Source organism: Canis lupus, chromosome 14 (assembly GCF_011100685.1).
Source record: "Canis lupus familiaris isolate Mischka breed German Shepherd chromosome 14, alternate assembly UU_Cfam_GSD_1.0, whole genome shotgun sequence".
In the NCBI taxonomy this organism is placed as follows: Eukaryota; Metazoa; Chordata; class Mammalia; order Carnivora; family Canidae; genus Canis; species Canis lupus.
This window is the reverse complement of record NC_049235.1, coordinates 38,644,845-38,669,431: the sequence shown is the minus strand read 5'-3', so window position 1 is coordinate 38,669,431 and position 24,587 is coordinate 38,644,845. Positions and strand designations below refer to the sequence as shown.

The following is a 24,587-nucleotide window of genomic DNA, read 5'->3' as shown; positions in this document are numbered from 1 at the left end:
ACAACTAATTAAACAAATGGCTACCCCAATTCCTGAGGGAATTCAGGGTAAAAGAAAGTGAAAAAAACTCAACTGAGAAGGATCTGGCCACAAACTGTAATGGCAAGTCCTCCTACAGAAAACTGTAGCCATTAATGGTTACCATTAATCCATATAACAAGCAATAATTGTGTGGCCAAAAGGGAAATCGGCTACTATTGATCATAAAGCCTCATGTTTATTACGTGCTAACTAAAACCAGTATGATAGAAAAGCATTATAATTAATTTAGCTGTATAAATTGTGTGAGACTTTATTCTGATTTGGTAGTTTCTTGTAGACTACCTATATACAACCACTTTATTGTGCTTACCCAATAATGAACAAGTTTACTTTCGCAATATAGTAAAGTGAGGAGACATCTCTTTCCTGCTAAGATTTTTACTTCTCCATTGATATCTAATAATTCCAACTCCTATGGCCCTTTGCGGGTATAATTTCGCTCTTTGTGTTTTTCGTAATGATCTCATGCTTGGCATTTCTTAAGTGTGGGAATCCTGAAGGCCTGGGTTAAAATATTCCTCTGCATATTTATGTTTACTTCTGCCAGACACCAGAACACATTGCCCATCCACAGCTACTATGTTAATTTTCCAGATAGAGGTTTCCCAGACGGGCAGGTAAAGTATAATCAAACCCTAACACTGCATGAGAGCCCACCTGCAGTTATGAATTCTCAAAGGATACTTCTTCCTTCTACTCAGTACCCAAGGCCAAGCCAGACAAGACTAACCTGGTTATTCCCTCTGCCGGTGAAGAGACTGTGTTTTACGCTTTGGATTCAAGGGTTTCAGCATTACGCAGTAGTCTCACCCAACAAAGGGATCCAAGGGCTGTGGTTACCTTCCCTTCCCCCTAGGGATCCAAGGGCTGTGGTTACCTTCCTAAGCTTACCATGTTCATTTTCAGTTCTTGTTCCCCACCTCACCCCTGCCTCCAACCAGATTTCTCTTACTTTCTTAATGACCCTCATTAAGTGTTTTGGTCTGGGTGAAGAGGGTATCTTATCATTAGGTCTTTTTCATCAGAAGGGTCTTTAAAGGGATCCCTGGGTGGCGCAGCCGTTTGGCGCCTGCCTTTGGCCCAGGGCGGGATCCTGGAGACCCGGGATGGAGTCCCACGTCGGGCTCCCGGTGCATGGAGCCTGCTTCTCCCTCTGCCTGTGTCTCTGCCCCTCTCTCTCTCTCTGTGACTATCATAAATTAAAAAAAAAAATTAAAAAAAAAGAAGGGACTTTAAAAATACGGCATCAATAATGTTGGTAGAAGGAAAAACCTAAGGCATTGCTTTGTCATAGTTACACCCCTTACCAGCCACTATCAAGCCTACGGGATAAGATGGAGGTAGACGGAACAGATGCAACATAGAACATAAAACCGGGGGAAAAAAAAAGATAAAATAAATAAATAGAATAGAATAGAAAACCGAACTGCAGAATTATCATTGTTCTCAACTAATTCCCTCAGGTATTGTGAGTAAACTGCAAATACTGTGTGTCTCTTCCAAACTTGAATACATAGATATTATAAAACATAATAGGTGTGATTTCTGTTTCACAGGATGCTTTTGTGGCCCTAGTGTGTGCAATTAGAGGAAACTCGAAATCAGGACGTAGAAAACAATAAAAAAATAATCCGGTCGTATAGAGAGATGGATGGTCTGGAGCAGAAATCATGGTACCCGTGGTCTGGAAGGGGTGTAAGGTAATCTAGTTAAGTTTACTGCTTAACTTGGGAGTAGGAAGAAGATGGCTAGAATGTAAGCTCCACCAGAGAAAGAGTCCTCCACGATCTACTCCAGGTAAATAATATGCATTCAATAAACACTTGTGAATGAATAACGGCAGTGCTAGAACACGAGAAAGGAGGGGGAAAACCCATTCACAACTCGGGGGCTGAATTAGCGGGGGCAAGGGAGTCCAGAAAAAATATTTGCCAGGGACAGAACCGAGCATGTCTGGAAGGAGAGCTAGTTCTGGAGGAAAAGGATGATCCCCGGAAGCTGTGGTTATCAAACCTGCCTTTGTCATATGACCCCAACCGCATTACATCTTACTTGAACAGGTCATTCGGCCTAGGTTAGAGGAGATGCAAATCCTCTCTAGGTTTCCAACAATGCTCTAGCCCCTTGACAAGGCTCCTCGCTAGCGCCTGCACATCCTCCTTGTTCCGCACAGAAACGCAAGGGAGACGGGTGTCGGCGGAAAAGCCGGCAGCTGTGGGGCCCGAGCTACAATCCAGCTTCCGCCGCAGCTACGGCAGCTTCCCTGCGGCAGACCCGGGGTGTCCGTCAAGGGGGGGATGTCGAAGTAGCAGAGTGAAGGCGAAGCGGTACGTCGGGAGCTCAGGTCCAACTCTCACAACTCCGGGTTCCAGGCGATGCTTTGGGGTGCGGCTGGCGGCAGCCGCGAAAGCAGGACAGAGACTGCGGAAAGGCCGCCAGCTGCACGGACAGCAGCCAGGAGGCCTCTACGTGCGTCAGAGTTGGGGCGTTCCCCTCCCGGCAGGCAAAACGCCCCCCCCGCCCCCGCCCAAAGCGCATTACGTCAACAAGCCCAAGAGCAGTTACCTTAGCACAACAACGCCCTCCATCCACCACGCGACTCCGCTCCACCCTCCCCTTGGGGATACGCATGCGCAGAAAGGCAGGACGGCGACGTCAGCCCTTCCCGGCACCGCCTCGTTGTCGTACATCCAGGGGCCTGTCGTAACTGCCGGCGGGAGAGCAGAAGGGCACCCGCGCGGCACACCCTACCCTGCTGGCCGGCCTCCGCGCCGGTCGTTAACGCAGGCCCTGGAGACTGAAGCCAATGAGGCGCGGTGACGTCACTGCGTAGCAGGCCGCGCAGCCGCAGGGCGGGCGGCGAAGGGACGGATCGAGTTCGGTTGCACCGACACCGGTACTTAGGTGCGGAGCGGCGTGTCCTTGGACTTAGAGAGCGGGACGTCCGGCTTGCGAGCGGGCTTCTTCGTTTCGCGCGCGCGACAGAAAGGCGGTGAGCGCCGGGCGGGAAGCCGCAGCACGGGGACGCGCGGCTGTGTCGAGGGGTGCGCGCCCTGGCCGAGGCCGGCGCCCGGGTTCGGCGAGTGGGGCGCACCTGGGGCGGGAAGGCCAGGGGTGACCCCCCCCGCCCCGCCTGGGGCCGGCCAGAAGCCGGTGGGCTACGGCTGGAGACGGGGCGGCACGCCGGCTGGGACGGGGAGTGGGCTCGATCAGGGCCCTTAAAGCCCGGAAGCCGCCTGGATGCTGATCCAACCCAGACCGAGGCCCGGGGGTCTCGTAGCCGGGGCCCAGGGGCTGTGGAAGTGACAGACTTCCCGGGATGAGGGCGGGAATGTGGGGGGCTGCGCAGCGCCCCACGGCCTCCTGCAGAGGCGGCCGGAACTACCGCTCCTGCAAAAACGAGCCCTTTTTCTTCCGAGTCACTTGTCGCTTTTCCCCCCTTAACCTGCCTAGGCATCTCGGGAAGGCAGGTGCCCTCCGTCTCCTTGAAAGCCTGATTGGGTGACCTCGTGGGCGTCTCCAGAGAGCCCAGAGCTGGAGGACGGACGGATGGGAGACCTCCCACCCGCACCGCAGGGCCGTTTATACCGGCCCGAGCAGGCTGTTAGCAACCACAGGACTTGGGTTTTGTAAATGTATTTTCACTGATCAGAGGTGGCTTCACATTGCAGTCTGATTAAATAGGCTTTCTTAAAAGCTGAAAGTTTTGGTAGTTTGGTAGTTTTGGTTTAATGTAATCATGGTTTTCGACTTGACTCAGATTTGTGACTTTCTGTGACCTTGACCTCAAACTTTTGAAACCGTTTTTGAACTAGGTTCCCACTTTGCTTACTTGGGCTTTAGTTCTATCACTCGAATACACATAGATGTGTATTTAGGGAAGTCGTTCCAGCTAGTGGTTTTTGGTACCTAGAGAGCCAGTCGCCAGCACACTAAGTAAAACCAGATTCGCCCTGGTGATTAATACTCTAGATTTGCAATGGGTTAGTAATTCAGTCCCTGGAGCGACCACTGGTTGGTTTTCACTGGATTTTTACTCGGAGGAAAAAAGTAATGGAGTCTTTCATTTTTAGATTGAAAAATGGGTGATGTTGAGAAGGGCAAGAAGATTTTTGTTCAGAAGTGTGCGCAGTGCCATACTGTGGAAAAGGGAGGCAAGCACAAGACTGGGCCAAACCTCCACGGTTTATTTGGGCGGAAGACCGGTCAGGCCCCTGGATTTTCTTACACGGATGCCAACAAGAACAAAGGTAAGGGTCTGGGAGGTGGGGGATCAGTTATTAAATAACAGAAGCACAATTTCATGAATATAACCAATGGTAAGCCCTTTATCAGGAGTGTAAGATACTTAACAATACGTCCCTCCTTGTTTAGGCATCACCTGGGGAGAGGAGACCCTGATGGAGTATTTGGAGAATCCCAAGAAGTACATCCCTGGAACAAAAATGATCTTCGCTGGCATTAAGAAGACAGGGGAAAGAGCAGACTTAATAGCTTATCTCAAAAAAGCTACTAAGGAGTAATAGTTGGCTATCGCCTTATTTATTACAAAACAAAAATGTCTCATGACTTTTTTTTTATGTGTACCATATTTAAATTGATCTCATTGACCAGAATTCAGATCATGAGTGGCTGATAGAAGGTTTCTCTTGGACAGTCCTGATTTAAATAAGATTGGCTTGTGGTTAAATGAATATGATCAGTTTTTTGAACTTTGATAGTAATTCTGGTTCAGCAAGTGCTCTCACTGTTTTCCCCTTCTAAAAAATATGATTGGAATTGATTAGAGATGTGTAGCTTTTCACAGAGATGGTAAATGCCACCTCTAAATTTATAGATTGGTTTTATATTTAGATTTATATAACGGGTTATATTAATATATTTAAATACTGAGGAAATCCCTTCACTCTCAGAACAGCAAGACTCAGCTGTGTTTCAAGTTGTGTTCCCTAGCCTGTTAAAGGCAATGGCTGAAGATAAGCTGGCAGTGTCCACTTTATCTTTTTGGTCTTAACTATGCCAATTTAATTAAAATTCTTTGCATCTAAAATGTTGCCTTTTGCTAATTGAAAGGCATTTTAGTGTGGTTTGTGCGTAATATTAAAATTTTAACACTTGGGTTTTATACACCTGTAAGGTCAGACGCTTTTAAAATTTAGTGTGAGGAGATACAGCAGCAGACTTGGCTTGTGAATTCTTGACTAAGACTACGTTATTATTCAGGATTGTCTTCTAAACAGCTATTCAGTGACACAAATGTGGAATTAACCATGTATGTATGATTGGTAATGGTGCTTTTGCCAACTCCTTAGAAAGGTTAAAATAGAGGAGATCCGTCATCAGCACAAATTTGTACATTATGTGATAAGGTTTAAGATAATTAAAAACAAAGTCACAGATCATGATTTTTCTAATGTGCTTGATTTAATGACTGCCAAAATTTTGAGTACAAGGATCCTAAGCACTGGTGGAGCAGTGTTACTAGCCATAGTACTTGATTGTTTACTTAGTCCTCTAGGACAGTGCGAATTAGAACAACACTTCAGTCATTGATCTTTAGAATTTCTATTGGCCAGAATGAGGAGTGGAGTGTTTATGCCAAATATAGATAGAATAACGTGCTTCTAGTCCTTGTTTTGTGGTATATAACTGTATGATTTATATACCAAGTTATTTCATACATGGTCCATGCCATAAGATTTAGAGTAGGCCCTGGAAATTTTAATGGAGATGGTGAGGTTCTCAGTGAAAGAAATCCTGTGGTGATGAGAGCCAACCCTGGGACAAGAAGGAGACAGGAAAAGGCCTTGTCAGTGCTTCCAAAGGTAATGAGGGTAATAGGTGGCTTGTGAAGGCTTGACAAAGCAGTTTGTAATTGGTGAATCTTATTTTCAATCATTGGAGAACTGTAAGTAAGCAAAGAAATCAGGAAACCTGTTGTAATTCAGGGAAAAGCCTTTGTAACAGAGAACTTGGTAACTGCAGAAGATAGTGGTATTCAGAGACAGTATAGCGATTTACCTTCTAAGAATTGTAGATGATCATGGGAAGATATGGAGACCAGGAAATTGATTTACTTCTCTGCCTCCTACGTTAACTAAAGCCTGTGTTGGCAGAGATAATTACTAAGTACCTGCTGTGTTCCAGTCCAGTTGTACTCACTAAGTGCCCCCGGTGCGTTACTTATAACATTAAGTGCTCCTACAGTTAATTCAAAAGTGAAATTCCCAGCTTTGAGGTGTATACGCTCTCAAGAAAAAAGAAGACAAAAAAAGCACTCTTTTTTTTAAAAGATTTTACTTATTTATTTATTCATGAGAGACACAGAAAGAGGCAGAGACACAGGCAGAGGGAAAAGCAGGCCCCATGCAGGAAGCCCGATGTAGGACTTGATCCCGGGACTGCAGGATCACACCCTGGGCTGAAGGCAGCGCTAAACCACTAAGCCACCCGGGCTGCCCAAAAGAAAAAAAGCTCTGTCTAACACATCTTCATTCCTACTGCTCCATTATAGGTGGGTTGGTGCTGTCACAAATGAGTCAGATGTTTTTTTTAAGGAGTGTTTCTTCCAAGTGCCACCTACACTCTAGATTTTGCCTAGAAAAATCTGTGATGATGGATTATACTTGTGCTGTCCAATACAGTAGCCACTAATCACATTTGGCAATTAAGCCCTTGAAACATGGCTAAATTTTAGCCATAAATGGCTATAAGACGGCTGTAAGAGCATTGATATCTCAGAAAGCACTCAACTGGTGAGCACTGGAATATTTTTCATTTTATAACCACATCAAATTCTTCGAAAGAAGTAACTGAAAGAAGTAACTGAATTGTCATATCTAGTGTTCTTTTTTTTCTTTTCTCAATTAGCTCTGATGATCCCTAGGATTTTTGGCACCCTTGACTTCTTATTTTATTCTCCCTTGGTTTAAGTTAGCTTCATACTCAATGTGGAATAAAACACATAGGCGTCATAGAATCCTTACACATGTTGCTATAATCTGCCAATCCAAATACATTTTTTTCACATGACATTTTGGCCAAATTCTAGCCCTATAACTGAGATTGCTTTATAGAGTTTATTCACTTCGCAGTTTATCTCCACTGCCTTATAAGGTGTATGGAACAATTACTGTCTCTTTTTATATCAAAAGTAAACAGGCTCAGAGGGGTTGTTGCTGTCAAAGGTCACACAGGCATTATGGAGTAGTATCACATAAACTGACTTGCCTTTTTATACTGTCTTCTAAAACTCCATATAAATTGGTTATCTGTTGGGCTCTTCACAGAACTCAGACTTTTCTTGCTAAAGACTATGTTCTCCAGACCTCTCAACCTCTGCAGCCCTTGTAAGTAGAGCCTGCTTGTCCTTCCCCACTGTCCACAACAGAGGCCGTTGTGGTCTTGGCATTTTCCAGGTCACTGCTCTTCCTCACACGGGCAGAGCTACTTGTGTGAGATTCATGACATCTTTGTGGATCCTTTGCAGTTTTCTGTACTAGTGGACCTTCACTACATTTATTGAAAATTTATGTACTCTGTTCCAATTCTTTTTTTTTTAAGATTTAATTTATTCATGAGAGGCAGAGGGAAAAGCAGGCTCCCCATGGGGAGCCTGATTCATGACTTGATGCCAGGACCCCTAGGACCATGACCTGAGCCAAAGACAGACACTCCACCATTGAGCCACTGAGGTGCCCCTGTTCCAACTTAAAAAAAAATTAAACTGGTAACAGCTACATAAAAATGAACGAATGACCTGTCCTTAGTACCACTATCACCTCAAAATGTTTTACTATTTTTAATAATAAATTTATTTTTTATTGGTGTTCAATTTTCAAAATTTTTTACTTGATTTTAATTCTTAGTGCTTCTTTCCCATGGTTGCTACTTAGACTTGTGGCTGTAGAACTACTCTACTGAAATTTGAAATCCTGTTATACAACCTTATACTATCTCATGTCTTAATCTGTTCTATTTCCTTGAACTTGGAATTCCAGTTCCTGATCATTCCCTTGTGGCATTCCTTCCTTAGCCAACTTCTCCATGTATCTTTTCAGTCACAGTATTGCCTGCACCCTCTACTTTTGTCACCTCTGTTCCTTTTTGTGGCATCTACTCTACACACACCCAGCCTGGGAGTAGCCCAGCTGTCTGCTTTCTCCACTTCCACACCCCCATCTGATCATTACTGGAGAAAATCTCCTACATCAGCCAAATGGCAGCACTGTTATAAATCTCTGATTCAACTGAACCAGCAGACACCCTGCACAACTGTTCTTTTATATAACCATTTTTTCCTAGTCTTCCTCATGGTTAGTTTTAAAAAAATCATGCTCCTCCAGCTTATCTCTCCTCTCTCCCCTCTTCTCACAGTAGATGAATGACCTTGCCCCCCATTACAGAGATGAATTATTCCTGACTCTCAAGCAAGGGTTTTGTCGTCTCCCATCCCCCACCTTGTTAATTAAGATATCGTTCAGAACGTTCAATTATGTCAAGAGCTCCAGATGTCACTCTAGCATGGTCAATAACACCCATTTCCAACCCTATCTTCTGCCTCCCTCTCCCATAGAAGTTCAAAGAGCTAAACGGTTTCATTTCAATGTAGGAACTTAACATTGGGAACCATACTCCCAACAACAAATACACTGTAAGTTCTGGAAATTACAGCTTTTCTTAGTATAATGAAATTGTAGCTGGGCCTGGGTAATACATCTGGACTAAGAAAAAAAAAATCATTACAATTTGGGGAGGATATGGGAAATCTGTAGGTTTTCTAAGTCCCTTGCACTGAGTTGGCACATATATTGTCACATAAAACTATATTTCTTACTGGTAGGACCTGAGCTCTGCTGGCACTGCTCAGTGGAATCCTGCACAGTAACGTTTCTGTGCCTACAGTTAACTCATCTGTAATTTGACATTAATTACAATAGCCCTGAAGGTTGTAAGGATTAAACAAGAGAATGTGTTTGGCACATTGCCTGGCACTCTAAACACTCTCAAACATTAATTTTGAACTGGGTGGGCAGTACAGTTTGTTAATAGCTGGACAGATCGCACAAAAGCGAGACCAAGAAGACTTCTAACTGAAGTGATATAATGAGAAGTGCCTGGGATTAGAGGTTTGTATCTATGACTCTGGTCCATAATTTTGATAACTCAAACGGTAATGTATACTTATTAGTGACCAGGAAAAAAAATCAATGAAGTCCAACATCCATCAATTCCATTTACCTTGAAAGGTTTTTGGAGGGAGATCTGAGATGTAATAAAGTTTAATGGGCACCTAATTTTCATACCCTGGTATCCAGTTTCTCTGGCATCCTGACAGACATAGTTGTTAGTACCCTACTTACTGGGATTATGCCAATCTGCCAACCTCTGAATCTTTAATCAAGAAAGACAAAGTGGTTCCATGTCATTAACGGCAGCTTAAAGGAATGCTTGGGTGGCTCAGTCGGTTAGCATCCAACTCTTGGTTTCAGCTCAGGTCATAATCTTCAGTCCTGGGATCAAGCCCCTCGTTGCACTTAGCACAATCTGCTTCAGATTCTCTCTCTCTCTCTCTCTCAAATAATAAAGGCAGCTTAGAGAGCAAAGTTTAGGAGTCTGACTCCAGCCCTCCACTGTTTCACCTCCCAGAAGGATTTATCTGGAGGCTAAATCCAGGTCATACTATGGTACCACCTATAAGAGCCTTGCCTATGAAGAACTAGTGCTTCTGTTTCCCAGCTTGGCACAGTGGTTGCTAAACGTCACGAGCAATATTCAGTAGTTGTATTTTTAAAGAATTTTGATTCTGGAAACCAGCACCTTGTAGAATTCTCAGATGGGTCATGTGTGATGTAACAAAATATCACTATACTAGCCAAACATTTATGTGCCCAGGTTAGAGACCATATGGGAAGAGATCTGTGGGAAAGATCTTTAATTTGTGAGTGTCCTGAATCAGAGTAGGTTAAGATACTTGGTTTCTTGGTACATACATGATATTAGAGGGGAAAGGAATTTTAAAGAACCAAGGCTTAGTGGAAAAGTAGGAAGGACCTGCTCATTTTGCCCCCTTCCCAACATGATCTCTCTCAAGATAAAGTATTAGAAATCAAGGTAAAGACTCCAGTGCTCTTTTATAGCATAACAAAACCAAACATGGCCTGTGTATGCCAAATTCTCACTGTAGATATCCTACTTGAAATTCTGTTAGCTTTCTTTCTATTCTCCATCCTGAAGTTGATGAAGCGGTTCACAACCGAGGCCTCTCTATTGTAAGATACAAGAGAATTCAGGTAAGGTGTGTGATTTCGTAAGAGACCCTCTCAGCTGGAGCAGTTGTCCTCTTTACCCATGCTGGTTCTCCAGCAGAATATTTTGAAAGTAAGCAACTAATACCTTTACCCTTGGCCTTCTACACACAGGAGCAGTTTCTGAATCCAACTACTCTGACAGGGAACTGCCCTTTAGTACCCAGCTCCAAACTCCCCACCCTTAGCTCCTTTCCTCTTTCATGGATCATTCCTTCTCAGCCTCATTTGTGGAGTTTTTTGGTTATGTGTGTGTATTGTCTATTATCAAAGAGACTGCTTTTTGGCTACTTGATACCCATTCTCCCCTTCATTTTTAACTTTTTTTTTTAAATTTTTTAAATTTATTTATGATAGTCACAGAGAGAGAGAGAGAGAGAGAGAGAGGCAGAGACACAAGCAGGCTCCATGCACCGGGAGCCCGATGTGGGATTCGATCCCGGGTCTCCAGGATCGCGCCCTGGGCCAAAGGCAGGCGCCAAACCGCTGCGCCACCCAGGGATCCCCCCTTCATTTTTAGTAACAATGTTGATGGTCTTTTTTTTTTTTTTTAACAGTAGTAATATACCTATAAAAGATTATACTCTCCAACTTCCTTAGGTGTGGTCAGTGGTCAAGTGGAAGTCAATTGGGTGGGACTTAACAGGAAATCTCTAGAGAGATCTGACTCAGCCAGAGGACTGCCCTTTTACCCTTTCTCCTCTGCCTGCCTAGAAACTTGATGGGATGGCAAAACTCTGGCAGCCATTTTGGACTGTTTGCATCATTGAAGATGAAAGCCATACACCTTAGGATGGCACAACAGAAAGATAGAAGGAACTAGCACATTTGTGATATGGTCAAACTGCCATACTAGCCCAGACTTCTTTAATAGTTTAATAAACTTCCTTCTTATTTAAGCCATTATTAATTTAAGTTTCTGTTATATGCAGCTAATTCTAATCCTAACTGATGCCCACCCCTTATATAATATTAGTGCTCCCCACAATTATGTCTTTGATATTTTTCTTTACATTTTCTCCTTTTGGCATATCCACACACATGCTGGTGACTTTATCTATATCTACAGTCCAAATCCCTCTTGAGCTCAAAAACCATATACTCCACTGCCTATTGGACATCTTTTTTTGGGTTACCCCCTAGGCACTGTGGTAGGCTGAAAAAGGGCCACCCAAGTGTGTCTATGCTCTAATCCCTAGAACCTATGAACACAACCTTATATGGCAAAAGAGACTGCAAATGTGATCAAGTTAAGGATTTTGAGATGGATAATTTAACCCGGCTTATACGGGTGGGCTTGATTAGTCAGAGAAGAAGACTATGTGACGATGGAAGCAGAGATTGAGGGATGTGGCCACACACCAAGAAATGCTGGCAGCCTCCAGAAACTAGAAGAAAGATGAACTGATTCTCTTTTTGAATCTCCAGAAGGAACCAGCCCTTCCAACACTTTGATTTTTAGCCGACTGAGACCCATTTTGGAATTCTGAGCTCCAGAACTATAAGATAATAAGTTTATGGTAATTTGTTACAATAGCAATAGGAAACTGATACAGGCATCTCAAACCTAACATATCCCAAAATAAATTCATCAACTTTTCCCCCAAAACCTGAACCTTTTATGTTTCCTGTCTTGATTATTATATCATCCAAAATATGAAATATGTGAAATTAGTCATATATCCTAGATTTGCCCCACTGTCATCCTTCACTGATCACCTTGTATTTTCATTTCTATATACTGTCATTGAAATCAATTCCTAATTTGTCCGCATTATCTTTCATCATACAGTTATGGTAGCACAATGGTCCTCAACTGGGGGTAAATGTGCCACCTTGGGCAGGGGAGGAGGACATTTGGCAAAGTTCTGGAGGCATCTTTGGTTGTTACCACTGTGTAGGGGTGCTGTCAGCTGGCATCTAGTGGGTAGAGGCCAAGGATGCTACTGAACCTCCTACAGTACATTGAACAGTCCCCACAACAAATAATTCTCTGGCCTAAAATAGTGCTAAGGTTGAGAAAGCCTGCCATAGTCTTAAAACTAGTCTCTCTACCCTCCTATATTAAACCACTCCAGTCATGATCATTATAATTTCCAATTCCCTCATGAAATCTCCAGGCATATCTTATTGCACTTTGCAGATACTACATTTTTTTTTTACAAACTGAAGGTTTGTGGCAACCCTGCATCAAGCAAGTCTATTGGCACAATTTTTCCAACAGCATTTGTTCACTTTGTGTCTCTGTATCACATTTTTGTTAATTCTTGCAATATTTCACACTTTTACCATATTTATTACAGTGATCAGTGATCTTTGATGTTACTATTATTGTTTTGAGGCACCAGAAACCACACCCATATAAGATGGAGAACTTTATTGAGAAGTGTTTGTAATCTGACTGCTTCACTGGATGTTCCACTGTCTCTCTACTTCTCCTTGGGCCCATTATTCCCCAAGACAACAGTATTGAAGTTAGGCCAATTAATAACCCTACAACGGACTCTAAAGATTTAAGTGAAAGTAAGAGTCAGTCTCTTCCTTTAATTCAAAAGCTAGAAATAACTGAAATTGTGAGCAAGGCATGTCATTAAAGTTGAGATAAGCCAAAACCTGGGCCTCTTGTGCCAAATAGCCAAGTTATGAATGCAAAGGAAAAGATAAGTTGCTTCTTAGGGATGAGCAAAGAAAGTAGTTGCTTGAGATGGAATCTACTGCTGGTGAAGATTCTGTGAAGATTGTTGAAACAACAACAAAAGATTTAGAATATTATTTAAACTTAGTTGAGAAAGCAGTGGGAGGGTTTGAGAGGACTGATTCCAATTTTGAAAGTTCTACAACCTTGGGGAACCTAGGTGGCTCAGTGGTTGAGCATCTCATGATCCTGGGGTCCTAGGATCGAGTACCGCATCAGGCTCCTTGCAGGGAGCCTGCTTCTCCCTCTGCCTATGTCTCTGACTCTCTGATGAGTAAATAAAATCTTTAAAAAGTCCTAAAAAAAAAAAAAGTCCTACAGTGGACAAAATGCCATCAACCAGCATCCCACAGTACAGAGAAATCATGAAAGGAAGAATCAGTTGATGCAGCAAACCTCACTGTTGTCTTACTTGAAGAAATGCCACAGCCATCCGACCTTCAGCAACCACTAGTCCAGGCAGCAGCCATCAACATGGAGGCAAGACCTTGTACCAGCAAAAGGATTACAACTCACTGGAAGCATTTTTTAGCAATATTTTTTCAAGATTTTATTTTATTTATTTGACAGAGAGCACAAGCAGGGGGAGTAACAGGCAGAGGAAGAGGGTGAAGCAGGCTCCCCACCAAGCAGAGAGCCCAACATGGGGCTCAATGCCAGGACCCCAGGATCATGATCTGAGCTGAAGGCAGACATTTAACTGAGCCACCCAGGCCACTCCTAAAGTTTTATGTTTAAGTAAGCTCTATACTCAACATGGGGCTCGAATCCACACCCTAAGATCAAGAGTCAAACACTCTACCTACTGACCCAGTCAGGCGCCCCAGCAATAAAGTATTTTTAATTAAAGTATGTATATATTTTTAAGACATAAGGCTATTTCACACTTAATTGACTATAATATAATGTAAACATCACTTTTATATGCACTGGGAAACCAAAAACATCGTTTGCTTCATTGTAAATTTTACTTTATTGCAATATTCACTTTATATCTTCAAGATATACCTCTTTTTTGTTATTAATTGTAAGACTTAGAGTCCTTGACCAATAGTGTCAATATCTGGATCACTTATAAATCTATTGTCTTTTTATTCCCTTCAGTTTTCAATCATTTTGACATCTCTCTTGACATGCCAAGTAATTTTTAATTGAAGGCTGACATGGAGTATTAAAAATTATAGTAGCTCTGGAATGTATCTTTCTCCAGAAGTAGTTCACCCTTTCTTTGCGGGGTAGTCAGAATGGAGGCTGATTACCTTGATCCATTTAGAGACTGAGCTGTCTTGAGGCTGGGCTGAAATTCTGGAAAGGCTTTTTCTACGTCTGGTTTACCCTGATGTTAAAGTGTAGCCTTTTAGGATACCAGGAAATCACTTCTCAGCTTTGTAGCTAAGATCGAGTGTGGGGAGTTGACTGAGCTCATCCCAAGGTGAATCTTGAGCTCTACCCTCGTCTGCTCAGCGCTACTAGACTGACACAAGCTCCGCTGTGCTCTTCAGAGCCTGTCTGCTTGGCTTCTTAACACTGTCCGCTTGAAAATTTGGCAAATGGCTTAAGGGCAGGGTGTTGGGTACACATTTTTCCCCTTCTTACTGAGACATTCACCCTTCCATTCTCTACTTTTCATTTCTTCATCCCCGAGAAGTTTCTCTACCTTTTGTTAGAGGCCCTCTGCCCAAACGCTTCCCTTGGATTCTTAGGGGTTTTGACCCACACCCAACTAAGTAATTACCCAGAAAGAGAACACAGCTACACATTGTGGGTTCACCTCTCCCGCAAATTCTCCCTTCTCCAAGATTTTATCTTTTCAAGACCTGATTGCTTCTCCATTATCTTCGAGCAGTAGATGCAATCTACTTCATTGTAGCTCCACATGTGTGAGAGAGGTGCCCACCAGGCCTCGGAACTGTTCTCAGGCTCTATCCTGTGACCTGCCCCTGTAAAGGATTTGCCTGGCATCTGAGCCCTGCTTTAATGACAGAAGGCTGGTGTTCGCTCTCTTTCTCTACAATCTAACAGTGCCTCACTCCAGTTTAGTTCCCGACCCACACCAGCTTTACTCTGCATCCTAGGCCAGAGCGAATAACACTTAGGCTTTCTCTGTTTTTGTTTTTTGTTTTTTTCTAATAAGTAGGATTACCTGCTTTCTAAATCCTCCTCTCTTGTAGGTTGCATTCTCTTCTATAAATTATAAATGAGTCACTTTGTGACTATGTTGGTAAGCAAGGTCAAAGATCCCTATTAAAAAAAAATAATGGTAGCTATTCTATAGTTCTGCTATTTTGTGCTCCAGTTGCATGGGTATCAGGTATTTTCTATGCCTGGTCTCATTTAACACAATAGTCCTATACAGGACAGGGTTAAAAATACACTTTATCAGGAAATGAAGCTGAGAGATTTTACATTGCTCATTAGTAAGTGGTAGAACTAAGATTCAAAGTCAAGTCTGAGTCCAAAGCCCTTACTCTTTCTAATACAGTTCTGCCCTCTGCCCCCTAATTCTCAGTGTCTTGATGCCACATAAAATTTCTAACCTCAGGGCCCCTGGGTGGCTCAGTGGTTGAGCATCTGCCTTCAGCTCAGGGTGTGCTCTAGGGTCCTGGGATAGAGGCCCACATCAGGCTCCCTGTGCGGAGCCCGCTTCTCCTTCTGCTTAGGTCTCTGCCTCTCTGTGTGTCTGTCAAATAAATAAAGGAAATCTTTTTAAAAATTTTTTTCTTTTTTTTTTAATTTTTTATTTATTTATGATAGTCACAGAGAGAGAGAGAGAGAGGCAGAGACATAGGCAGAGGGAGAAGCAGGCTCCATGCACTGAGAGCCTGACGTGGGATTCGATCCCGGGTCTCCAAGATCGCGCCCTGGGCCAAAGGCAGGCGCCAAACCGCTGCGCCACCCAGGGATCCCAAAAAATGTTTTTCTAACTTCAGCCCAGTCTAGTCATCATCTCACCCCTGGTGAGACTGTGGATGACACAGAACAGTCCATCACCCTGACTGAACAGCTAAAATGCAGTGACACACAGAACATTTGCAGATGCTGATAACAAAATTTAGGAATATTACACCTAAGTACTAGTTAGTGGCTGAGAACACATAAAGAAGATTGAAGGCCTTTAAGGACCTTTTTATCTCTAAAAAAAAAAAAAAAAAAAAAAAATCCAGATTCTTGGTACAACCATCTGTAACTTGCCCCTCCCCAACTCCTTTACATGCTGGGCATTCCCTTCACACTGTCCACCTCCCTTTGGAGTCTCTGAGTCCCTGGAACAGAGGGTCTTTGTTCTACATATCTTTGTATCCTTAGCACTTAATACACTACTCCACAGTAGGAAACTAACATTGCATGAATGCATGATCTTCCCAAAAACAGCTTAAGTTCTATGATGGCAGAGACTGTCTCCTTTCATTTCAACTCCCACAGTTGTTAATTACTATTTTTTGATTGCATGAACCAGAGATCTCGCACTATCTCAAGTAGTGGGGGTTTATTGGGGAAAAAAAACTCATTGCAAGGAGGGAGGCTGGTATCATACGGCTTCTAAGAATAGCACCATTCAGTCTAAGGCAGCTCTCAGGGCCAGATTAACACGTTTGCTCCTCCAGCGAGAGCTGTTGGATCTAAAGCTGCTAACCTAACAGGCTGCCATTAATAGGACTTCTGGTTTTATTTTTTTTTTTAAAGATTTTATTTATTTATTCATGATAGTCACACAGAGGGAGACAGAGAGGCAGAGACACAGGCAGAGGGAGAAGCAGGCTCCATGCATCGGGAGCCCGACGTGGGATTCGATCCCGGGTCTCCAGGATCATGCCCCGGGCCAAAGGCAGGTGCCAAACCGCTGCGCCACCCAGGGATCCCTGGACTTCTGGTTTTAATTGCTTCTCTTTTATGTCCTGTCTACACCTGTTATCAACTAGCCTACACTTTCCCATTCAACTACCTGAGGGGGAAAAATCCAATTACTTTATTAACTATCCCTGATATGTAGAGCTTTTTAAGCCAAGCTGCTTCATAGGTTTCCAGGTACCTACCTCTGTCCTAATTGGTGGTCTTCTCTTAATCCACAAATGATCTAGCAAAAGCCCACTTCAATTAGCTCAGGATTCTCAAGGAGGAAGTAACTAGTGGACCTGCCAGGCCTCGTGACTGGCATGTCTGTTAAGGGCCTTACGCGGAGTTCAAAATAAATGTTTATTTAAGTTATCTGAAGTGAGAGCCAGAAGAATTTCATGACTGTGTATAATTTAATCTTGTTTAGTGTATCCTGGATATTTGTACCTTAACATTGAGCTAGGGTACAAATGTCCTATTCTTTGATTTGTAGCTGTCATTGCCGTTTTGAGATTTGAGATTCCGGAAGAGTTTGTGAATCTGTCCCTTTCTTCACAGTTGGTTCCATGCCTTTTACTAAAAAGCCAGCTTGTTCCTGAGGTTAAATGTTTTTCCCATTGGAGCCTAGAGCTATGACACTTTATTTTTAAATAACCATTTACCAAAGCAATATGTCCTTTTCTCTCTATAAATCATTCAGTACAAAACTTGACTAAAATAAGCAATTTCACATTGTCCTGATTTGGCCTTTGAGTGTTATAGTTGCCTTATGTCTGTTTTTTTTTTAATTCAACATGATTTTTATGCATTATATATATATACTATTAATATGCTACATACATTATTTGATGTAGTCCTCCTAACAGCCCTGTGATGTAGATATTATTACTGTTTTACAGATAAGAAAATTAGAGTTCAGGAAGGTTAGTTTGCATAGCTGGTGAGTATAGCAATGGAGGTTTAAAGCCTATGGCTGTCGGATCATTCCACCCACCTACGTCTAGTAATTGTCCAGACTCTCTTCTCTTCCAGAACACAAGCCACTATTTGGGGTCACAGAGAAGTAGAACTGCCTGCCAGTTCCCCTCTTCCTCATCACCCCTTACTCCCCCAGCGCTCTTCATTATCTGATGCGGCTGAGTTCTCTTTGGTTCCATCTATATAACATAGTTTGGTGCTCAATTGAAAATATTTCTTGGAAGCATTAAAAATATGTAAATTTAGATGACTTAATAAGTCACAAGATCTGATATGATCTGGGAGTTCTGGAGGGAATAAAATGGGGCAAAAGAAAGTGTTGGAGAGAGAATAGGATGAAAGAGAGAATAAAGGAGCTCAGTTTTTCCTCAGTATGTCCTGAGTTTTTCCTAGAGCTGGCTCTGTGTACATATGATTCTCAGGGTGACAGGTCGTTTTAAAAACTGATAGCCAGACTCAGACACTCCCCATAAAATAATGTTCAAAATATGATTGGCAAATCCTGGAGAGCCACTGTGCTTGGCTTCATAGTGAACACAAGAGGGCGCGAAGCTCCACAATGATGCATAGGCTTCTAAGGGCCGCAACTAGCATCGTGGCATAGGTACAAATAGCAGTTTTCAAGTGATTCTCTCTCTCCCTCTCCTCTCTCCCTCTCCCTCCCTCTCCCTCTCCTCCTCCTCTCCCTCTCCCTCTCTCTCTTCCTCTGTCTCCCAGTCTCTCCCGGTCCCTCTCTCCCTTCCTCTCCCTCTCCCCCTCTCCCTTCCCTCTCCCTCCCACTCTCTCTCTCTCTCTCCCTCCATTTCTCCCTCCCTCTCCCTCCTTTTTCTCTCTCCTCCTCTCTTCCTCTTTCTCCCTCTCTCAGATTTGAGAGAGAGAGCTAGGAGGAGAAGGGGCAGGAGAGGGAGAATTCTTGAGCAGACTCTGTTGAGTAGGGAGCCGAAATCAAGAGTCAGCTTCTTAACCAACAGAGCCACCCAGGTGCCCCTCAAGTTACATCAAGTGAAGGGCACCTGGGTGGCTCAGTTTGTTATTAAGCGTCTGCCTTCAGGTCAGGTCATGATCCCAGGGTTCTGAGATGGAGCCCTGCATCAGGTTCCCTGCTCAGTGGGGAGCCAGCTTCTCCCTCTCCCTCTGCTGCTTCCCTTAAAATATTTTTTTCCCTAAAATATTTTTTTAACAGTTACATCAAGTGTTTTTTTTTTATATCAAGTGTTAAACAGAGGCTTCTAGCTATATCTACCTCTAGTTTAGTAGACACTCATCTCAGTTAATTCTGTAATTTTCTATGCCTGAAAGATACTGATATTTCTAAGGAAATCAAAAGAAGGTTGGTCAGGAAAGGGGACATAGAAAGATTGCAGAAGTATTAGTAGGAACCCCCTAAGCTTTTGTACTTTCTTTTTAAAAATATTTATTTATTTATTTATTTATTTATTTATTTATTTATTTATTTATTCATTCATTCATTCATTCATTCATTCAAGAGAGACACAGAAAGAGAGGCAGAGACACAGGCAGAGGGATCACAGAAATTCAGAATCATGCCCTGAGCCAAAGGCAGACGCCCAACCGCTGAGCCACCCAGGCATACCGCTCCCACCCCCACAAGCTTTCTCAGTGAAGAGGGAGACTAAACAAAGACTTCAAATGTTGCAATCCCGTGAGAAGACCCATCTACTCACACCATTCAAGCTGAACACCATTAACCCTTCAAACCATCTAACCCTCGTGCTCTAATTCCATGCTCACAAAGCAATCTCTGGAGATTACTTGGCTTCTCATGAGAGGTCTGTGTCCATAAACAGATGCTCAAGGGCAAAACAAACTTTAAAAATTCTTATTTCTTGGGATGCCTGGGTGGCTCAGTGGTTGAGTGTCTGCCTTTGGCTCAGGTCATGATCCTGGGGTCCTGGATCAGGTTCCCCACAGGGAACCTGTTTCTCCCTCTGCCTATATCTCTGCCTAGTTCTGTGTGTCTCTCATGAATAAATAAATAAAATCTTAAAGAAAATAAAATTCTTATTTCTTATGGCAAAACAAAAGTGATATAATTATTTGGTGGCAGTTACATTTCTTGTTTTAGGAAGGTCACAAGACAAGGAAGATTTTAAAACAGCACCCTGAATTTGAATCTGAGTGTCAGAGACAACCATTAGCAGAAATAGAAAAGAGATGGGAGACTATAGCAGTAAAAGTTTTGCCACTGAATTTGAGATACAGGCCATTTGTATGGGTGACAGCAGCAATCAACAACAAGCAGTTGAAAATGAGGTCCTGTATTGGTACCAGAAGACGAGGAAGAGAAATATAGATTTAGGAACCTCTGGCATAGGATCCCATGTATGGGATTACTAAGGACCAGTGTGGAGAAAGAAGAAATGAAGCCTGAGGACAGCCTTAGGGGATTAGGAAGGAAGACCCAAGAAGGGCAATGGGATAATATTCGGTGGTCATATCATAGGGAGGGATAGATGTCTTTTGGCAAGGAAAGGAGTAGTAATGTTAAGTGCTACAGAGAAGACACAAACAGTAAGGACTGGAGAACAAGGTAAGTTTAGGTAGAAGCCAAACTCCAAGAGTTTACCAGTAGGTAGGCCAGAAACATCTTGTCATACCAGAAAGAAAGAAAACTCAAGGATATGGAAACCAGTTTGAAAAGGATAACACTGGCCAAAGATGAATCAGCATGAATATCAATAAGGATACTAACTGTACTAGTTCTCCATTATTGCTATAACAAATTACCACAATTTAATTGGTTAAATCAATACTGCAAAAGTTGCAGTTCTATAGATTAGAAGTCCAACATGGGTCTCCCTGAGCTAAAATCAAGATGTCAGCAGAACTGTATTCCTTTCTGGAAACCTTTGGGGAAAATCTGTTTCCTTTCTTTCTTTCCCAGCATGACCAAGAAATAAATGCAAGGGGACTGCCAGCAGTCCTTGACTTATGATCACCTTCTTCCATCTTCAAAGCTAGCAATGGTAGAGTCCTCAGATCCCATCACTCTTGATTTCCTCTTTCTACTTCCTTCTTCCACTTTTAAGGACCTTGTGTGTACATTAGGCTCCACTCAAGTATTCCAGGGTATCTCCCTATTTTATTTTTTTTAAGATTTTATTTATTTATTCATAGAGACAGAGAGAGACAGAGACAGAGACAGAGAGAGGCAGAGACACAGGCAGAGGGAGAAGCAGGCTCCATGCAGGGAGACTGACAGCCTGACATGGGACTCGATCCCAGGTCTCCAGGATCACACCCTGGGCTGCAGGCAGTGCTAAACCGCTGCACCACTGGAGCTGCCCTTGGATATCTCCCTATTTTAAGGCCAACTGGTTAGTGACCTTGATTCCATTTGCTACTTTAATTTCTCTTTGCCATGTAATGGAACATATTCACGGGTTCCTGGGATCAGGACATAGACATGCCACATGGCCTACCACAGTTATTTAGAACAGATTCAAACACACCAAATATGTTTAAATGCATACGTTCAAAGTGATCTGAAGACAAACAGAGCTCACTGCCAGGAAACTGGCACAGTATTTTGAAGACTGATAAATAAAGGGAAATGATCAAGTAGTCATCCTGACCTTCCTGTACAAACTGTTCCTTGGGAACCAAAAAGTTGATAAAGGAAAACTTTTCTTTATAAACGTATTCCAGCTATTATATTAAGAGAGAACACCATCATTTCTCAATCTTCCATGAATTAATGGATCTGGGCAATAATTATTAATGATAGCTAACATCACAAAAATGCAACAGACATCTGGATATTCTGTGCCTCCTGACAAGAGTATACAGCACCACCTATGACTTCTCAAAACAGCAGATCCTAAAACTGGTGAAGCCTCCAGAGCAAACCATGAGTTTATAGAACAAGGGACAAAGGAACACATTCACCAACTCCAAAAAATACAATAAACAAAATCCAAACTGTGGGAAACTCCACAAACCAAATGATACACGTAATAAAACAAAGCAAAACAAAACCAACTAACCAACCAAACAACAACAACAACAACAACAAAACATACAGGAACAACAGCAAAAAATGGAGGGAAAGTTATTGTTAGAAAACTTAGAAACCTCAACCAGTTGTGATGTGTGGGTCTTATTTGGGTCCTAATTTATAAGGCAATTGGAGAAATGTGAACAATAACAGTATAATCAATACTAAACAATTGTTAGGGGTTTTTTAGGTGCTACCATGCTGATGTGTATTTTTTTTTAATATTTTTACTTGTTTGTTTATTTCAGAGAAAGCATGAGCAGGGGGAAGGGGTAGAGGGAGAAGCAGACTCCCTACTGAACGGGAAACCTGATATGGGACTCAATCCCAGGTCCTGGGATCGCTTCATGACCTGAGCCGAAGGCAGGTGCCCTTTTAAAATTATTCTTTTAGGATATACACTGAAACATTTGCAGATTAAATGATGTCCGGACCTCCATCAAACTAGCTAAGGGGGTGGAACAGGAATTGGAAAGGAAGAGACAAAACAAGATTGGCCATAAACAGGTAACTGTTGAAGCCTAGTGATGTGTACATGGAGGTTTCTTTATACCATTCTCTTTTTTAAAAATATGGGCAAAGAACCCAGGTTCTGTAATCAGATTTTCTGGGTCAAATCCATCTATCATGTCACTTCCAGTATTATAAAGAGATTTGAATGAGAACATGTTTTTGTGGTAAAATATACATAACACAAAATTTACCCTTTAACCATTTTTAAATGTACAATTGAATGTACATTAGGATCATTCACATTATTGTGCAGCCATGACCACATCTGTTTCCAAGACTTTTTTAGCATTCCAAACAAGATCTCCACCCATTAAACAAAAACTGCCCATTCCCCCTCCCTCAACCCCTGGCAACCTTTATTCTACTTTCTCTCTCTATGATTTTGCCTATCCCAAGTGCCTCATATAAGTGGAATCATTCGATGTTTGTCCTTTTGTGTCTGCTTCTTTCACTTAGCATAATGTTTTCAGGGTTCATCTATGTTATAGCATGTGTCAGATTTTCTTTTTAAGGCTGAATAATATTGCATTTTATATATATATAATATATTCCATTAAATATATATATACCACATTTATTCATTCGTTGAGAGAATATTTTAGTTTTTTAAACATCTATTTTTTATTTTTTTATTGGAGTTCAATTTGCCAACATATAGCATAACACCCAGTGCTCATTCCATCATGTGCCCCCCTCAGTGCCTATCACCCAGTCACCCCCACCCCCCGCCCACCTCCTTTTCTACCACCCCTTGTTCATTTCCCAGAGTTAGGAGTCTCTCATGTTCTGTCTCCCTTTCTGATATTTCCCACTCATTTTTTCTCCTTTCCCCTTTATTCCCTTTCACTATTTTTTATATTCCCCAAATGAATGAGACCATATAATGTTTGTCCTTCTCCAATTGACTTATTTCACTCAGCATAATACCCTCCAGTTCCATCCACGTTGAAGCAAATGGTGGGTATTTGTCGTTTCTAATGGCTGAGGAATATTCCATTGTATACATAAACCACATCTTCTTTATCCATTCATCTTTCAATGGACACTGAGGCTCCTTCCACAGTTTGGCTATTGTGGACATTGCTGCTAGAAACATTGGGGTGCAGGTGTCCCGGCGTTTCACTGCATCTGTATCTTTGGGGTAAATCCCCAGCAGTGCAATTGCTGGGTTGTAGGGCAGATCTATTTTTAACTCTTTGAGGAACCTCCACACAATTTTCCAGAGTGGCTGCACCAGTTCACATTCCCACCAACAGTGCTAGAGGGCTCCCCTTTCTCCACATCCTCTCCAACATTTGTTGTTTCCTGCCTTGTTAATTTTCCCCATTCTCACTGGTGTGAGGTGGTATCTCATAGTGGTTTTGATTTGTATTCCCCTGATGGCAAGTGATGCAGAGCATTTTCTCATGTGCTTGTTGGCCATGTCTATGTCTTCCTCTGTGAGATTTCTGTTCATGTCTTTTGCCCATTTCATGATTGGATTGTTTGTTTCTTTGCTGTTGAGTTTAATAAGTTCTTTATAGATCTTGGAAACTAGCCCTTTATCTGATACGTCATTTGCAAATATCTTCTCCCATTCTGTAGGTTGTCTTTGAGTGTTGTTGACTGTTTCTTTTGCTGTACAAAAGCTTCTTATCTTGATGAAGTCCCAGTAGTTCACGTTTGCTTTTGTTTCTCTTGCCTTCACGGATGTATCTTGCAAGAAGTTACTGTGGCCGAGTTCAAAAAAGGGTGTTGCCTGTGTTCTCCTCTAGGGCTTTGATGGAATCTTATCTCACATTTAGATCTTTCATCCATTTTGAGTTTATCTTTGTGTATGGTGTAAGAGAATGGTCTAGTTTCATTCTTCTGCATGTGGATGTCCAATTTTCCCAGCACCATTTATTGAAGAGACAAAGATCTATTTTTTAGAGAGAGAGAGAGAGCATGAAGGGGAGGGGCAGAGGGAGAGGAAGAACCTCAAGCGGACCCCCTGCTGAGCTCAGAGCCTTACATGGGGCTCTATCTCAGGACTCTGAGATCATGACCTGAGCTGAAACCAAGAGTTGGATGCTTAATCTACTGTGCCACTGAGGCGTCCCTGTGGAGACAATATTTTAAAAGCATTTTTAAAAGTATTTGGCATAGGAGCACCTGGGTAGCTCAGTCTGCTAAGTGTCCGCCTTTGGCTCAGGTCATGAATGATCTCAGGGACCTAGGA

At 42.5% G+C, this 24,587-nt stretch overlaps 1 protein-coding gene and 2 long non-coding RNA genes across 12 annotated transcripts in view; 2 read left to right on the top strand and 1 right to left on the bottom strand.

Annotated features, from left to right (window-relative positions):
• The window catches only part of LOC102153462, a 55,115-nt gene extending 52,314 nt beyond the window's left edge, over positions 1 to 2,801 (bottom strand). The window contains exon 1 of one of the 4 annotated variants that reach the window (XR_005369550.1): positions 2,608 to 2,801. This is a non-coding gene — a long non-coding RNA (uncharacterized LOC102153462). Of the gene's footprint in view, positions 1 to 2,094; positions 2,555 to 2,607 lie in introns of those variants that run through there. The other 3 variants (XR_005369549.1, XR_005369551.1, XR_005369548.1) reach the window with 3 other exon arrangements.
• Positions 2,802 to 2,908: 107 nt separating this feature from the next.
• On the top strand, positions 2,909 to 5,444 carry CYCS (cytochrome c, somatic). The gene is given in 3 exon segments (NM_001197045.1): positions 2,909 to 3,034; positions 4,116 to 4,292; positions 4,417 to 5,444. Coding segments are annotated over 2 exon segments (318 nt in total). The 5' UTR covers positions 2,909 to 3,034; positions 4,116 to 4,123; the 3' UTR covers positions 4,566 to 5,444.
• Positions 5,445 to 8,702: 3,258 nt separating this feature from the next.
• Positions 8,703 to 24,587, top strand: part of LOC100682919 — a 49,458-nt gene continuing 33,573 nt past the window's right edge. For 5 of the 7 annotated variants that reach the window (XR_005369557.1, XR_005369552.1, XR_005369555.1 and 2 more), the window contains exon 1: positions 8,703 to 10,334. This is a non-coding gene — a long non-coding RNA (uncharacterized LOC100682919). The remainder of the gene's footprint in view (positions 10,335 to 24,587) is intronic. The other 2 variants (XR_005369554.1, XR_005369558.1) reach the window with 2 other exon arrangements.